The following is an 18573-nucleotide window of genomic DNA, read 5'->3' as shown; positions in this document are numbered from 1 at the left end:
GAGGGTGTGTGAGCACAGTTTGGTGAGCCCCTCACTGTGTCATTTCCCACAGCACTCGGAGGGCTGCCAGCGACCCGGTACGGGCAGAAGAGGCCGTGGTGTCGGCAAACATCGACATTGACCAGGGAACAGACGATGAAGCAGACAGGGATGTACACTTGAAAACGACAGGGATGCAGATACACTGTGGGGACTCAGATATCCCAATCAATGAATCATCTAACCTCCAAGGACAGTTTGGCAGTTGCCATGGAGAAGCAGACCCAGCACCCTCAGCGTCTGCTGGCCATGGCCACAAAGCTGTACCCCATCGCCCACTGCTCCACAGGCCTGTAGTCGAGGTGCCACTTTCTAATCACAAGTAATAGGGACAGTGCCCTGCTGGAGGAGGAAGCACACACAGGTCACTCCGAAGACCCAGACTCAAGATGTCATAGAAGTGGCTGAGTCTCCACCTGCAAACTGCTGCCCAGTTCTGCTCAGCATTGTCAGAGCTCCCTCACCCCCGCCAGACAGAAATGCTGCGAGGCTGACTGAACAAACCACTGCAGGGCTAACAGGCAGCAACAAGGAGTCCGATCCTTCCTGCCCAACACAGTAACCGGAATTCATTAAATCTGAAACAATGAAGGAAAGAGAGGTTTAGTGGCAAGCGTGACAAACCTCGTACGTTATTCGATCCTTTTCGATAAGTGGTATCAGCTTGACCTTCCACTTGGCTGTTTGTCTCTCGGTGGAGAGAAGGCTTAATATAACTGCAGCACCCTGATGCCGAATGATATGGTTACATAGAATCAATGTGTGTACTGACAGCCTGGTGTCGCATGTGGAAGGAAGAGGAACAAGGTTTGCAGAGGGAAGGCTGTGCTGCTAACACGGTCACACCTCATCCAACAACTTTATGGAATCCCTTCCCATCCAAGATTCATTTTATTCACCATTGCATATAGTGTTATCAGCCATCCTCGCTCACAACTGCAATCTCCCAGACTTCTCAACGCACAGCCCTCAGAGGTGAAGAATTGCAAACTCTTCTTCCTGTGACAACAGTTCCCAATCCCCGAACTGGTCACTTTGTAGCCAAAGGACTGTTGAAACCAAGTCTCTGGATTGCATACGCAAAGACAACTCCCCACGGTACCGCCCCCCCCTCCACCCCGCCCCCGCACCAGACTATGGTCGATCCCTGGACTGTGGACCAGCAAATGCCAGATGCCAAAGTTAATGGGCAAGGCCAATACAACAGGAGCCTGTGCATCTTGCCCTGAGATGCTATTTGGTCTGATCGAACACCATGGTCGTTTGTAACCAATCGGAAACAGCGTTCATCCTGTCCCTCTCTGAGAGCCATGCCACGTTCCCTAGATAGCCAATGCATTTTGTGAATTTGTCAAGAGGGGAAATTGAATAATGAGACAAGTTTTGCCAGTAAGGAGACTTTACATCATCAAATAATCCTCTTACATGTCAATGCTTCAAGTTGTTAGTCACTGCTGTAGAAATCAGATCAGTCCTCCTGGGATTAACCCTAAGGACGCTGCTTGGCCCAAACACTGTCCCCGCCAGGCACTCAGCTCCAGTGTGGACCAGCTGGCGGAAAATTCTCCGACATCTTCAAACTCTCTCTTCCACAAGCTGAAGTCCCAACCTGCTTCAAGAAGACCACCATCATCTTCGTAAGTGAGGAAACAAAACTCATGCATTGTTCCTTAATGACGACCGACCAGTGGCCTGAGCACAATTATCATGAAGTGCTTCCAGAAACTGGTGAGGGTCCACATCAACTCCATTCTCCCAGCCTGCCTATATCACTTAACATTTGCCTTTTAAAGTAACAGGTCCACAGTGGGTGAAATATCTCTCGCTCTGCACCCCTTGAACATCTGGACAAGGAAACCTTTGTCAGACTCCTGCTCATTGACTACCCCTCTGCCTTCAACACTCTTATCCTCTCCACATTGAACTCAAAACCCTGTGACATTGGTCATGATTTTATCCTCTTCAACTGGATCCGCAGCTGTCTGACCCACAGATACCAATCATTGAAGATAGGCAACTGCACCTTCTCCCGAATAACCTTCACCACTTGCGTCCCCTAAATAATGAGTGTTCAACCAGTTACTGTACTCCCTTTTCACCCACGAATCCCGAACGAACACCATCTAGACATTCACTGACGACAGCACTGTAACAGGAGGGCTATTTGACAACGATTAATGAAAAGACAGAAGGGAGATAGAGAGATCATTGACGTGGTGCAATGAGAATAGCTTCTCCCTCTCTCTGAATTTTGGTAAAATTAAATAGCACATAATTGACTTCAGAAGGAAAGGAGAACAACACGCTTCAATCTACATCAATGGGAATGAGGTTGAGAGAATGGAAAATGTCAAATTTCCTCGACTGACCATAATGGGCAATCTTTCCGGGAAATACCATGTGTTTGTATCGTTGGAAAATATACAACAACGCCTCTTCTTCCTCAGAGAGCTCAGGAATTTTGGCATGTGCACAAGAACCCTCACTAACTTCGACAGTTGCACCTTTGAGCGCATACTGTCTGGGTCCGGAAGGCCAGGTATGGCAACTGCGAAGCTCAGGATCATAACAAACTACTAAAGGTTGTGTGCGCAGCCCAGACCATTATGGAATCGAATACTCTATCAATGAACTCCACTTACACATCTCGCTGTCACGAAAATGCAGGCAACATCACCGAGGACCTACCTCACCCCGGTAATGTACTCCTTACATGCATTCCGTCAGGTAGAAGACACTAAAGTTTGAACACATCCACCAGCAGGTGCAGGAACAGCTTTTCCCCAGCTGTTATTAGACGGTTATGAGATTCTCTTGTTCAAATCATTCTGATCTTGCTGACATTGAATTTGCCTTGTACCCACTCTCTGCAATGTACCATTTTTCCAAGTCTTTTTTGATCTCTTCATCGTGGCATACTTCATCTTCGCATCCTCGTGCCTATATTGCTCATAAACAAAGGGTTTCACTGTTGTTCGCGACACGTGACAATACATAAATCAAATCAAATCAAATCCAAACTTAGGCACACCGATATTCACAGATTCTGTGTAATTCTGAGAATTTTGAACAAACATTTAGACTAAGAGCATTAGTGTGAGACTGTGTTCCAAATGAATGTAGATGCAAACTGGCAATCGTGTTTAGATCAATATGATTTAATGTGGTTATATTTCTGTCAACACTAGGGTCAATGTCATTCTGACTGGGCTTTCAGTGCAACTGGTGGCATAGAAGGACAGTGGGCAAAAAGGCATGGAAAACTGGTTTCTCTCAATGAACAAAATCTGATTGATTGGAGAGAAGGACCTATTGGATGCTCTGGTTTAACCGCATTGAGCGCCTTTGATCTAGTGATTCAACTTCAAGGCATCAACTCTGCTGAAACTTACCCTTACATAGGAAAGGTAAATCCCCAAAACTTCTAGTAAGATTGTGGTGGAGTGGGGATTCATTCTCATTTCGTTTTATTTTATTTCTTCTCTCCTGTCTGCATTCGCTTGTACGTTTTCTTGGAGTTTATTTTAATTACCTCTTGGTGAAGAGCAGCGAAACCTGTGAGTGTGTCGAGCAGCATGGACTCACAACGAAGAAAGCCGAGAGAGTTTGGGTTCCTGATGGCTCCTGTCCTGACGTTAATTCATGGCTGCTCAGGCGGTGATGAGTCGAGGTCCCTGGCAGTGCCCATATCCAGTACAGTTTCATGCAGGCAGCAGATGAGATCTGTTTTTGTTCATGGCAATATCTGTATCTATCATAGATTCACAAAATTAGCTGTGCAGGTGAGTCTGGGATTTTGGTAGCATGTGAATCCAGCACAGATTCATGGAGGTAGGTTGCAAGTGGGTCTGTTTTCTGTCAGTGTCTGTATCCAGCAGAGGTTCATGGAAGCAAAGCGGAGGTGAGTTTTGTTTCCTATCAGTATATGTATCCAGCTCAGATTCATGGAGGCAGAAGAGGTGAGTTTGGTTTCCTGTCATTACTGCATCCATCATAGATTAATTGAGGCAGAGTGAAGATTAGTTTGGATTCTGTCAGTAAAGCTATCCAGCGCAGATTCATGGGGAGAGGGGAAAGGTTTTTTTGGGTTCCTGTCATGATCTGTATCAAGCACAGATACATGGAGATTGGGAGAAGGTGAGTTTGGGATCCTGTCAGTGCAGGTCGCCATCACAGATTCATGGAGGCAGCAATGGAGCTTAGGGCCAGTACAAGATCCGGCAGCAACTGCAGTGACTGCATTAGTAAGCGATATCTAAACCAGCCTCGTGGTAACAACAGAATCGTGTTTGGACCAATGTCATACCCAGCAGCATCAGTGGCACCTACTTTGCTGAGGTCCATCAAGGCCTCTTTGTGACCAAGGCATCAACGGAGTCAAGATGCTGCCAAAGATTGGGCGACTTTCATTCCGACGGTGATAGAGAAGGGGGCACATGCCTGACCAGCATGTCCATGATGGAGCACTTAGCAAGGCCTATAGAATCCTTCAGCACTCCCAGTCATCTCAACCTTATCTTGGAATGCTCTCCTACATCTTGACACAACACCTCGTACCCTCAGACAATCTGTCTGAGGAGTTAAGAGTACTTCCATTTCTGTGAATTAATGCGCACCATTCCCACAGTTCAAAGATGTGGAGGTGAGGGGATTGTCTATGTTAAGCTAACCATAGTGCGCAGGGAATTATAGTTTAGGTGTGAAAGCCATGGGAGACGCAGGGTTACAGGGATAAGGTAGGGCCGAATGGGCACTTTCTACACTCTTGGGATTCTCTGATACTGTGAGTTAGCATGTGGATGTGACGTTCAGCTGAGTCAACGGAACTTTCAGCATGTTCTGTCCTTCAGACGGGTATGTGCACCATCCACTATAACAGTTAAAGTACTAACACAGCGAAGGACAGATCTGAAGAGTCAGGAATAAAGGTAATTATTTTAGTCTGTCTGCTTCTCCCATATGCCCCATCGGGCTGGTCAGTCACACTAATATAAGCTGCAATTTTACATGAAAAGGAACAACTTACGTTTGGAGTATGAGCTATAAGAAGTTATAAACGTTTGATGAGAAATCTTCGAATTATGTGCTTATGTCGTTGGTAGGTCTGTGTGTAAATATGGCCCTTTGTTAAGAGAGGTGTTTACTCTTTCGGAATGTCATTTACCATGCAACGTGCTGGGTTGACATTTGGCATATTGTGTGTAATTAAGAAACTTGGCTTGAATCTATACTCAGGAGACTTTTTTGAGTAAGTTGCTTTACGGTTGATGCTGTTACTCCAGAAGCCGTTGTTGTCTTTCTACGCGTAACAATTGCCCCGAGTATTGGATTTGATTGGGATCAGCCTCTTGCGTGCAATGTCACATAGTTTCACCCTGTTCTTCAGTTCATTCTTCAAGTCCTTACCTCAGCTCTTCCACACTTTCATGCCTGGTCTCATTGTAGATGATGTGTGCGTTATCATCCAGGGCAGCTGTTGCTTTTGTTTTGGGTTAGTGTCAACACTGAATAATTGTTCCTGTGGTAATCTGAGGCCACGCAGACTTTAAGTTCATTGTAAGCCCATCCATTCTGCTCTCCAAAATGCAGCGTTTAATTGGCCAAATAAACAACTGAATGAAAGAAACACTCTCTTCATATCACAGGTGTACATGGTCTGGTGACTGGGCATCAGTATAAACTCAACCTTTTCTCTGGCTGTGTTTTATGGAGCTGATGGCCCCTCACTCACTGGCTGGCGAGTCAACATTAACAGAGTCTCCTCTTTTCATGAAGCCCCAGTGTACGTATTGTCACTCGGGCACTGAGCTGGACAACAGAAGTGTTTTGCACAAATGACAGCGCCACGGAGTGGTCATTCCCAGCCAGAGGCCAGTGGCCCTGCTCAACAGGAAGGCAGTAACATTCAGTACAACAACAACCTGAGGGCTGGTATTGATCTTGGGGAACAGACCAACAGTAAGTGATTGAGTGAGAGGAGGGGAGGTGACGATCACAACACAGCTTTGAGTAGGGGTGTGTTTGGCTGGGGTGGGGTGTGGTGCAGTAAGGTCACATATCAGCAGGTGTACCCTTCCTCAACTGGTACTTGATATTTCCCGACGCCTAAATCTACAAGCAATGCTGAACACATTTGCATGTCGTTGTCCTCTCATGTTGAGCACCTCACTCACCCCTGAATGAATTATATTGGCATTGGGATCAGAACTGCTCCGTATTATAAATTGCCAATTGGCAGCCTCAGTTTGGACTCCAGCACGAATACTCGGCTTGTGATTCATTACACCTTTAGTCCCTAATTTACACTCCACAGTTGGGGAAACGACATGATCTCAAGAGTTAAAGTGAGAATGACACCTCTTTCCATCAAGGCATGACGTGACATCAAGGAGCCCAAGAAAATATGGAGTGAATGGTAATTGGAAGAAAAAGTTCCTTTAGTTGTAATTATATCGAACACACTGGAAGGTGTTTGCAGTTATTTGATGTCTTTCTGCTCAGGACATGTCGATCGGCTTTCCTCAGTGTAGCCTTATTGGTACAGCCATCTTCAGCTGCTTCGTCACTGGCCTTCTATCCAAAAGGTACGCAGAGAGAATATCGACACGATTGTAAGCATTATTGGAATTTATCACATTTTGAAGAAATCTGTGTCCAATGCGGCAAAGTGTGGACAATATCTCCACCTGAGAAGATAAATGACAAATAACATTCTCACCAGAAAATGACATAATCCAACATGGGAGAGAATTTAACCATTACTGAATCGCACGTTTTCAACATCTCTGAAGACTTTCCATCAACTAAACAAAAGGCAAGGATATTGTGGAATACTTCCACTTCCCTGGATGACTGCAGCTCCGACAACAAAGAAAGAAACAGTTATTTTATTGGTTGTCTGTTATAGACATTGTACAGATTGGACAGTAGATCTTGGAAACGTGCAGATATAACAGAATTGCTGATAAGTTTGATTTGAAATTCCGCAATATTAATTGGAACATCCGTGGTGCAGATTATCCGGATGCAGATGATTTTGTTAGGTGTTTACAGGAAGTATTCCTGAAGCAATAATTGGATATGCCGACTGGGGGAGGCCATGTTGGATTTGGTGCGAGGCAATTCGCTAGGCCAGGTGTCAGATATGTTGGTGGCAGAGCATTTTGGTGACAGAGAGCATAAATGCCTCAAATTTGCGGTCGCCATGGGGAGGAATAGAAACTGACTGTATGAGAGGGAATTTAATCTGGGGACGGGATGTTTTACTGCTTTTCGACAGGACCTATGGAGTATAAATTAGGAATAATTGCTTAACGGAAATGCACAACAGAAATGTGGAGCATTTTTTGCTGTGTTGAATAACTTTGTCCCAATGAAACCGGATTGGAATTGTAAAGGAAAGGAGCCCTGGATGACAAGAACAGAAGAGCGGGATCTAGCGCAAATTTTGAAGATTACACGGTCGAAACGAACGAACTCAAAAATCGACTGAGGAAAGCTGGTTGGGGGCTTGAAGAAGCCTTGGCGGGACGGATTTGGAAAAATCCAAATGTTTTGCACACGTACATTAGGAATAAGAGAATGATCTGAGAGAGCGTAAGCTGGCTCCAAGCCAGTGGAGGGAACTTAAGCACTGAGCGTGGCGAGGAAGAGAAGGAGCAAAATGAGTTTTTTTTGCCATTGTATTCATGAGAGAGAGGGAGCTTGATGTTAGAGAGAATACTGGGGAAGAGCGTAATAGGCTTGAGCAGATTGATATTAAGAATGTGGATATGGTGGAAATTCTGGAAAGCGTGAGTATGATTCAATCTCGAGGGCCGGATCAGATATATCCACATTTCCTACGAGAAGTGAGGATTGAGATTGCTGCACCTCTGGCAATGATCTTTGAATCCAACCTCTCCATAGTAGTTCTTCATGTTTGGAGGGAGGCATATATTATACTTCTCTTCAGGGAAGTAAATAGGGAAAAATACCTGGAAATTATGGTCGAGGTAGGTTTACGTCTGTAGTCAGCAATGTACTGAAAAATGTTCGCAGATATAGGATTTTGGATTGTTTGGATAAAGATTTTGGATTAAGGATTGTTTTTTTTTTATATAAATGGCTTGGATAAAGAAGTGGAAGGTAACCAGAGAGTTTTACCCAAGAAACAGGCTGTCAGGAGAGGTCATACGTTTATGGTCATTGGAGGAAGTAAAGGGAAGATATCAGAGCTAGGTTATTTCTGCAAAGAGTTTTTGATGCGTGGACTGCACTGCTGGCTTTGATAGTAAAGTTAGAGACATTAAGAATATTTAAGCGACTGCTGGTCAAGCACATGCACGGCAGCAATTTGAGAGGTTTGTATTTAGTTTGATCTTAGATTAAGATAAATGTTTGGCACAACATTGGGGTCCGAAGGGCCTGCATTGTGCTGCACTGTTCAGTGTTCTATGTTTTGACACTGAGTAGGTTTGACACCATCCAGGACATTCACTCCATTTGTCTGGCATCAAATCCACAAATATTAATTCCCTCCAACATCATCACAAAGTGATAGCAGTATATTCAATCCAAGAGCTACAGCTGTGAAGTTGACCGATGGACTGTAGACAGAACCTTCCAAACCGAAGGCCACTTCCGCCAAGGACCGCGGTAGATACAGTTAACACCACTCCCTGCAACATCCCCTCAAATCACTCACCATCCTGGCTCAGAAATTTATTGTCATTCCGCAACCGACTTTGGGTCAACAGCCTTGAACTCCCTCTCTAACAGAATAGTACCGATCAAAAATTCTGCAAATGTTCTGGAAGACAGCTCATCACACCTTCTCCAAGCCAAGTTTGAATAAACGCTGACACAGTCTGCCACAACTACATTTTAATCCATTTGGAATTAAATCTGGGTGTATGTGGCAATTCCTCCTGCTACACACACACACATTTCGATATTACTCCCAGCATCAATCTCACCCCAGAGTTGGCATCATGTTCTTCCCTGTGTCCTGAAACTGAAGCAACTGCAACATTGGAGAGAAGTAATCGAAAATTATTCACCAGAATTTTCACTCCATCAGAGTGTAGCAAAGTCACCACATTTATAATTTTCCAATTTTCGTTGAAGCACGGGCATCGAGGCCATACTTTATACAATCAATATACTCCATCATTTCCAACATGCAAGAATTTACAGAAAGGCCGAGGGGTGCAGGGGTATAATTCCTTGGAAGTGGAGCCGAGGATAGATAGGATGGTGAAGGAGGCATTTGTCACAGTTACCTTTATTGTTCAAAACATTGGTACAGGTATTGGGACGTCATATTGCAGCTGTACAGGACATTGGTGAGGCCACTTTTGTAAAACTGTACACATGTTTGGTTGCTCTGTTAAGGGGAGGATGTTGTTAACTTTCACAGGGTGAAGAAAATATTGACAAGGATGTTGCTGGGATTGGGTTTCAGTTATCGGGAGAGACTGATTAGGCTGGGGATTTTCTCCAAGCGGGGGAACAGAGCCTGAGGGGTGACATGATCAAGGTTTATGAAATCATCAAATACATGGATCGGGTGAAGAGCAGAATGTTTTAGCCATGGGATCGGAGTCCAAACCTAGAGAGCAGTGCCTTAATATGAAAGGGGAAATAGTTGAATAGGTATTGAGACTAATACTAATTAGTTATAATCCAATGACTCTAATGATGTAATTAATGACGGTTTGGGAAACGGTTATCTGTATGTGAAGAATTTAATTCACTAATGTATGATCACAAGTTTCAGATGAGTCGACCGAAAACTGTGAAGAAGCTCAACTCGTTCTAATGTAGTTTCCGTATGAGATAACTAGATGGTGAACCTGATTGAGATATTGAGTTGTCAAGACAAAGTACTTTTTTTTTATTTTCTCACATTTCAAGTCATTTGTAATACCATTGCTTGGTCTAAGTGAAGAATGTTTCGAATACATTAAGCAATAAATATTAAGTTTGACACAAGAAAACCCTAAAAATGATCTGAGTTGTAACTGTCTCGCGCCGAGGATCATGTATGTATGGAATGACCTACCTGAAGAACTGGCGGAGGCTGGTACAATTACAAAATTAAAAAGGTACGGAGATGGGTATATGGTTTGGAAGTGTTCAGGGCCAAGTCGTCGCAAATGGGACGACAATACGTCAGGATATGTGACTGGTGTGGACGAGTTGGAACAAACGGTTTGTTTTCGTGCTAAGTCATGCAAAATATACCTTTTTCGAAACAAATAGTGAACAAATATCGCACAGGTTTGGGAAAATAAATTGGCGGCCAAAGTCGGAATGCAGAAAAGTGTCAAGCAAAGAACACAATAGATTTATTATGATCTTAATGAGTATTCCTTTTGAACATTTTATTTAAAATTTAGGATACAGACTACTGCAGATTTCAGCCAGATAAAATTGCTGCTAAAATCACTGACTACAAATGGGTTTGGGGAGGCGAGGCAGCATTGGAACAAGCTGTGAGAGAGATAGGACCGATGTCTGTTGTGATTAATGCAAGTCTGAAATCCTTTCAACATTATAAAGGAGGTAAGTCGCAGAGCACTGGATGATGTATTTGAATCATATTATCGACTGTTCAAGAAAATGTATTAGAAATCATACATCTACAGACACATTTACTGTCACTATTTTGGTATTAATATTACTGCAATGTTTACCATGGACCATGACCCTTATCATTGTTCCTGCCTACACTCCCCCCGTGTTACATGCCGTCCAGTGCTGTCAGATATCATCGAGTTAAAGTTAGACCATGCCAGAAACTGAGCTCAGGAGTGGGAATGAGAAATGGACCTGCTCCCATTCGGAGTGATGCAAATAGCTCAAAACGTTGTGCTATAACTAAGAGAACTGATAGTGAGGTGCAACTGTCCTGATGTGCTGCTGAGTGACTGCACATGACAACGTTTTTTTAATTGTAAACTGAAGACGCTACACTCACTGTATCTGGATTAAGAGGAAAATCGAGTTTCGGGCAAAAGACCTTCCTGATGAAGTCGATCTTCCTGCTTCTCAGCTGCTGCCTGACCTGCTGTGCATTTCCAGATTAAGTCTAATCTGGACTCTGATCTCCAGCATCTGCAGTCCTCACTTTCGCCTGAGGCTGAGAAGGCTGCAGCCTTGTTCGCTGGTACGACAGAGACTGAAGGGTGAGCTTGTGGAGGTTCATAAACAACAATGGGTATGGGACGAATAAAGAGAAGGAGAGTCCAAACTAGAGACCATACGTTTAAGGTGAGATGGGAAAGATTAAAAGTTACGTGAGAAGCAATGTTTTCACACAGCATGGTACGTGTCTGAAATGAAATACCAGAGGAAGAGGTGGAGAGTGATACAAATACAACATTAGGAAAGGCATCTGGATGAGTACATGAACAGGAATGGTTTACAAGGATATTGGCCAAGTGCTGGAAAATAGGACTAGATTGGTTGAGGATATGTGCTCAGCATGGACGAGTTCGATTGAAGGATCGAAGCATTTCTCCGCTATAAAACTCTATGACTCTGAAGGATGTGCCGAGAGGAAGTGAGAATGGCAGGGGCGATGTCATTGGGAAACATTGATTAAAGTCAACAGATGTAATGGTGCGGAGTGAGGACGATCAATTTGAAGACAATTAGTAAAAACAAACATGTCAATGTTCATTAATCAAAGCTAAATTAACACTAATTAAATATTTCACAGATAAATCATTTAATATGTGTCTCCTTAAAGGAGTTTACGATGATGAAAATTGCAATGGATATGTAACCGATGATGTGCTGGTGGTTGGTTTTGGAATTGAGGATGGAATGAACTATTGGCTGGTTAAAAACAGGTCCGTACTCTATGAAATAACAAACACCTGATCACAGACGGAGAAGGGACAGTGACATGGAATGAATTTCCTGTCTCTGTGCTGCAACCTGTGTCTCTGTTCAAGGAGCACGTAACACTGTGTTTATCTGGAAGTGAATGCTTAATGGTTGTGCTGTCTGAGATGGTATCTGAAAAACGTCAGATCCAGGTATCCCATCACCAAGTAACGCTGCACTTACAAGTGTCCGATTCTTGACTGAAGTCTTGCTTCGTTCAGAGGCAGGCATCAGAGTGTCATTATCCCTGAATCACAACCATTTTATAAACTTACCAGTACAAATTGCAAACATACGGTAAAAATTAACAGCTATACACAACAAAAAGCAATTTGCTGGGGCAATGGGCAGGAAAGCCAGACCCTAAACACAACTGTACAACCTATTCACAGGGAAACAAGGACAAAGCTCAACCGTCTCACCTGTCACCAGGGCACTGATGGGACCAGATTAACAGCCCCAATTCTGGAACGTTGAACATAGAACTTTACAGCCCAGTCCATGCCTTTCGACACTCGATAGTGCGCCGGCCTGTGGAACCAATCTGAAGCCCATGTAACAAACACTATTCCATTCTCGTCCATATGCCTGACCAATGACCTTTTAAATACTCTGAAATATGGCAATGCCTCTACTGTTGCAGGCAGAGTTCCAAGCCCCTACAACAATCTGAGGAAAGAAACTACCTCTGACTCCTGTCCAATATCTATCACTGTTGATTTTAAAGCCCTCCTGCTATCCATCGCCATTCAAGGAAAAAAGCCTCTCACTATCCAACCAATCAAATATTTTAATTAACTTATGTGTCTCAATTGATTCACGTCTCAAATGTTTTTCTAACTTAAACAGCCTTAACTCCCTCAGCTTTTCCTTTTAATATCTCCCTCCAAAACTGGCGATTTCCCAGTAAATCTCATCTGAACCCGTTCCAAAGCATGCACATTCTTCCTGTAATATGGTGACCAAAACTGTGCACATTTCCCAGAATGTGGTTGCAACAGAGTTTTGTACGGCTTGAAGCATGATCTCCTATTGCCGAAACTGAATCCCACTAACAATCAAAGCTAACACACCATATGCCATCTCAATAACCCTATCAAACTGGGAGGCAACATTCTAACATCGATGTGCCTCGACACCAAGATCTCTGTGCTCATCTACACAAGCACGAATCTGACCATTAGCCCATTACATTGGATTCCTTCCAAACTGAATCACCTCATATATTTCCGCGTTAAACTGCATTCACCACCTTTCGTCATAGCTCTGCAGCTTATCTACTTATCTCTGCAATCCATACATCCTTCGTAACTGTCCACAACTCTAACGAACTTAATGTCATCCGCATATTAATCCACCATCCTTCTGTGCTCTCATTAAGTTCATTTATATAAAAATCGACTAACAAAAGTGGGTCCAAAACTGATCCTTGCGGTACATCGTTAGTAACTGAACTATAGAATGAATATTTTCCATCAACCACTGCCGTCTGTCTCTTTTCAGCGATGAAGCGTCGCTGGCTGCCCTTATTACAATCACGGCAGTCAGGTTTGGAAGAAGCAGTCACATCTTCAGGGCCAGATTGCATACAAAATGTTTGATTAAATAAATCATTTGCTTTGGGTGAATATACACACACACAGACACACACACACAGACACACACACGCACAAATGCACACACACACAGACACATACACACATTTCTACATGATTTCCCAGAGGAAACAGTATGTGGGTCTTATAACATAAAATACACATTGTTGTTTAATAAGGTAGATAGTATTACAGTGTAATGGGTGCTGGAATAGTTTGGTAAAGCTGGAAATGTGATTTGGGCAGGATAACCGGAAATGGAACAAATTAAAAGGCCGACGTATCCTTGCAGTTTAGGAGACACTGGGTAACCTGTGCCCAAATCAATTCATGCTCTGCACAGACTCTATCCTGTGGCAGTCAATCTCAGAACGATGATGGTAAAAAAAAAACTCTGGGAAAATCTCCACCTCCATATGGCAAGAAGGAAATCTCCAGGAGGCCACATATACTGCTCTCACTCGTCCCTATTCACTTTCCCCTTTATATCTACTCCAGCTGCAGACCTATCCCTGATAAGGATCTCACCTCATGCCATTTTAAATTGTGTAGTGAGTCCATACGTACTGTACAGATCAGCAATTGATGTAAAAGGAAACAATTGACTCTTTCCAGCCTGATGCAACTTTTTCTTTACAACTCATTATCTCGCTCACTAATTCCAGAATTCAGTCCCTAAAATAATTCCAATTGTATACTAGAGCTAAAACAGATGCTTCTCCAAACATGACTCTTTTATCAGCGTTTTGATTCCAACACCAATCGATTTTCTTATTTTCCAGCTGGGGAACAGACTGGGGTGAAGACGGGTACATCAAAATTGCTAAGGACAGAGGGAATCACTGTGAAATTGCCAGTTTTGTGCGGTACCCTGTTGTGTAACGAGCCAACTGATAAGACAGAGCTTCATCAATCCCAGCTGAATGATAAACCGGATCATTTCTGTTAATGCTGACTCATTCAAAGACATTGCTTTAATTGTCTGCTGCAAATTTAAAAAGTGAAATAATAACGATTTTTGCACATTTCTATCGCTTCATATAAAACCATTGGCATTGACCGATTGATACAAATAACCACTGTAAATGACAGAATGAATACATTCTCCAGCTTGTAGAAGACAATAATTTGCATGTACTACTGATGTCCAACAATATAATAAAGGCTGCCAGCATTCATTTTCAGAGCTTGTTTGTTCCAAAGGAACGTATTTGTCTTTGTGCCGAATGAATTGTCTTGTCTGCTATGAAATCTATTGTCAAACCACGTTGTAGACAAATGCACAGAAAATTTGAAGAGTCTGTGTTTTTTGACACCAGCACAGCGACTGAATAAATGCAATGGGGTTGTTTAGGACAATAAGGCTTAATTGAACAGAGTCCAACCAGAAACCGTCCTGGAAACAGGTTAGGCTGGCCGGACTGTAGACTGGGAGTGTCCCGATGAGATTCAGTTCAGACAAATGCGAATATGTAATTTCATCTATTGATTGGCACTGAACAGAAAAACTGGTAAACGAAGTATTTTATGTATGGCAAAGCAATACTGGTGGAGAACCGTCATGACAAAAAGAGGTCACACACAGATCTGTGAAATAAGCGAATACTAGTTTATTTCTGACAATATCATGGGCAGGAGAAATTGCTAGGAATGGTACAACATGGACACACTGCACAGATAATTCCAGGATTCTCTATCCCGTGTTGTAGATACAAGTAGTGTGCATAGTGTTACATCCGTGTTCCAGTCGTGCATTGTTAATTCCAAGAAAATATGAATTAAATTATATTGAATGGAAAAAAGAATTTAATTGTAACAGGGGTGTCCGTTTCTCGTCTAGCGCAGGTGTTCGTCTCCAGTATCCTCGTTTCAATGCTTATGCAGGTTGGTGTGCAATCTTCAGTCGAATCAGGTGTCACTCAGTCTAGGTAGGCTTTGTGTGGTTCAGTACTTGAGGAGACTGGGGATGTCCTTGCATCACTTCGATAGAGATGATGCTATTGTGAGCTAGGAATACTGTTGTCAGATCATCTAAGGAGTGTATTCATTGAGTGTGGAAGCTGTTTAGAAAATGCCTTGTTTTGTTGTTTTGTTACTGAGCTGATTGTGGTCAAGTTGAGGCATTTTGCGTATGTTGTGTTTAGTGAATAACCGACATGTCTTCTGCAAACAAGTAGTGGGCAGGCAGAGTAGTTTTTTTTTCTCCGACAATTCCGCCTTTTTTTGTTTTTGTCTGAGAACTGGGTTTGAGTTGAAGGGGGTGCGTCGCAAGAGCTAGGGGGTTATCTGACGCGGTCGGGCCAGCATCAGTTGGGTAGTATTTGGAGTCCGAGTCCAAAGCTGCCTATTCCGTGTCGGTTGCAAAGTTATTGTTCGAGTGGGCCTTCATTCATGCATGGTAAGGGGACGGGGGTAGCACCTTGAAGCACAAACGCTGGCGAGTTAAACACATTTTAAGAGCCATGCAAGAAGTGCGATATCGACGATGATAGTAATGACGAATATGAGTCACTGTAGCAAGGCTGTGCCTCAGGAAAACTGTCACAGTGGTAGCCCAGTTCCATAGGTCCCATTTTGGTTTTTAGTTGAGCAGTACTGCGGTAGCGCATTGGATATGCCAGGCTGGGTTACTGATGTCCTCACTGGGGGTAGGTATGTCAGTGCAGCAATCGGAAACGATGAGGGTGAATGCGCCCAATTTCTCGAACAGCAGATAATCCTGGATCATCCAGTTTTGCAGGGTCACATGGGGATGCCAACAGTTTTGACATTCAGCTGGTCGTTGGTTACCTCCTCCAAGGTGGAGGCCAGCTGATGAGTTTTTATTTAGAACGAATGGTTGCATATTTGGGTGAAAGGATAGAGAGAACCAGGTCAAGATTGGTGAGGCTTCGCTTCCTGTGATATGGTGGCGTCGTAAAGGGACAGACTGAAAATGATATGCAAACGTGACTGCACCGCATATACAACATAACAGCTCCTGGGTCAGGAAATGATGGGTAGGCTTTGTGGCCAAAAATAGCGTAGGTACCATTATGGGTTCTCAAGTGGTCAGTCTGGAAGTCTCTCTAGGTTTTGGTGCAGGTGGTGTTTTGGCTAGTAATGTTGAGGACGTGAAGGATCAATAAACTGTCTTCTGCTGTGGATCAACTTGCTGTGGGGGTGAGGAGCAATGAGTTCGTGCACTGGCGCCAGCCGGAATTCCATCTGATTGGATGGCTGTTTTGGACGCTGATAGATTACAGGGGTGTGCGCTGTCAGAAGTGGTGAAATTCTGTAAAGTGCGCGGGAGAACTTCCGAGAACTGAGCATGTCTAGTCCTACAAAGAACGGGGCAGTATTGTATCTGATCCTACAAACTGAGACAGGCCAAGTGCGGAGCATCAGAGTGGAGAAGCAGTTAGGCAATAGCGATAAAAACTTAATCATTTTCGAAATTCAGTTCAAAGTATATAAAAATCACTCAATGATTAATATTGCATCTGGAAAATGAACGATTTCATGGGTCTAAAATCTAAATTGGAGCACGTTGATAAGAAACAATTCATGAAAATGGGATAATATAGTTGAAATATAGTTGAATAGTGTGCATGCTTACTACATGCCCATCAGAAATAAATTTGAGGCATCCAAAATGGTAGGAATCTGGATGACTAAGGATACTGATGAGAAATTAAGGAAGGAAATGAATGACATGTGATGCATGCCACGATAATAATAGCGGTCAGCATCAGGAAGAGAATCATAAACGCAACAGAGAGGATAATACTCGAATATGGATTCGCAAATGATAAGGTGTTTTGTGGAATAGTGAGTAATGAGGATGACACTGATAATCTTCGAATGAATATTCGTATGTTGGCAGAATCGGCAGACGCCTGGCAGATAAATTGCAATAAATAGGTACAGGTGACGACGCTTTTTGATAGAAAGAACAGAGAGGCAATACAGACTGAATGATACAACTTCGCTGGACGTATAGTAGCAGAGAGACTTCAGGGTTAATGTGTTTGCATTTCAGACGGTTGCCAGGGAAGTTGAAACATCATAGAATATCATGAAATCGCTACAGTTTGGAAACAGGGTTTTCAGCCCCACGAGTCCGCACTGACATTCGGAACACAAATCCCCCCATACCCATTCCCATTACTCCATTATCTTATATTTACTCCTGAGTAATGCACCTAATCTAAACATCCCTGAACACTTTAGCATGGCTAATTCACCTAATCTTTAGATTGTGAGAGGAAACCGGGGCACATGGAGGAAACCCACGTTGACAGGAGGGGAATGTGCCAACTCCACACAGACAGTCGCCCAAGGCTGGAATCGAACCTGGTTACCTGGTGCTGTGAGGCACTGTGAAACAGTTACTGAGAAAGGAATAGAATACTACGGTTTTTACATAGAGGCGTGGAAGATAAAAGCAATGAAGCAGTGACAGACCTAGAAAAACTATCTTTCAGACGCATTTGAAGTTTTATATTTAGCTGTGGGCAGCTTCAGTATGGAACATCTTAATGCCCAGGAGAGAGTGAAAGGGAGTTTTAGAAGAAATATGTAGGAATTCTGGATCCAATGAAAGGATAGAGTGAATAGTCATTTTCTCCTTGAGGCAGTGAACATTAAAAAGTGACCTATTTGGAATGCTTAAACCTAAGATCAATTTTGACAGTGTAAAGAGTGATATCGTTTTCCAATTATAATTAGTAACTTGCTGATAACAATATGAAGTCTGTCAGCAAGAGCCAGTTGATGAGAAACATAGAACATAGAACATAGAAGAAATCAGTGCAGTACAGGCCCTTTGGCCCTCGATGTTGCGCCGATCCAAGCCCACCTAACCTACACTAGCCCACTATCCTCCATATACCTATCCAATGCCCGTTTAAATGCCCATAAAGAGGGAGAGTCCACCACTGCTACTGGCAGGGCATTCCATGAACTCACGACTCGCTGAGTAAAGAACCTACCCTAACATCTATCCTCTGCCTACCATCCCTTAATTTAAAGCTATGCCCCCTCGTAATAGCAAAACGTTTTTACACAATGAGTTATCAGA

General features: G+C 43.2%; 1 protein-coding gene across 1 annotated transcript; it reads left to right on the top strand.

Annotated features, from left to right (window-relative positions):
- Positions 1 to 10400: 10400 nt before the first annotated feature.
- LOC122545903 (cathepsin J-like) lies at positions 10401 to 14563 on the top strand. The gene is made up of 3 exons (XM_043684777.2): positions 10401 to 10587; positions 11777 to 11879; positions 14294 to 14563. The coding sequence occupies exons 1-3, from the start codon at positions 10536 to 10538 to the stop codon at positions 14391 to 14393; spliced, it is 255 nt and encodes an 84-aa protein (XP_043540712.2). The 5' UTR covers positions 10401 to 10535; the 3' UTR covers positions 14394 to 14563.
- The last annotated feature ends 4010 nt before the right edge of the window (positions 14564 to 18573 follow it).

This window comes from Chiloscyllium plagiosum, unplaced genomic scaffold, assembly GCF_037043375.1.
Source record: "Chiloscyllium plagiosum isolate Xiang-an unplaced genomic scaffold, Cpla_swu_hap1 HiC_scaffold_52, whole genome shotgun sequence".
Taxonomy (NCBI): Eukaryota; Metazoa; Chordata; class Chondrichthyes; order Orectolobiformes; family Hemiscylliidae; genus Chiloscyllium; species Chiloscyllium plagiosum.
The sequence above is the reverse complement of the archived record's forward strand: the minus strand, read 5'-3'. Positions and strand labels throughout refer to the sequence as shown.

Bases quoted from the DNA above. Each gene is read 5' to 3' on its own strand.
- LOC122545903 (XM_043684777.2), top strand. From the start codon at position 10,536: ATGTCTGTTGTGATTAATGCAAGTCTGAAATCCTTTCAACATTATAAA. The intron at 10,588-11,776 runs GTAAGTCGCAGA...GTCTCCTTAAAG, and splicing joins CTTTCAACATTATAAAGGAG to GAGTTTACGATGATGAAAAT. The intron at 11,880-14,293 runs GTCCGTACTCTA...CTTATTTTCCAG, and splicing joins TATTGGCTGGTTAAAAACAG to CTGGGGAACAGACTGGGGTG.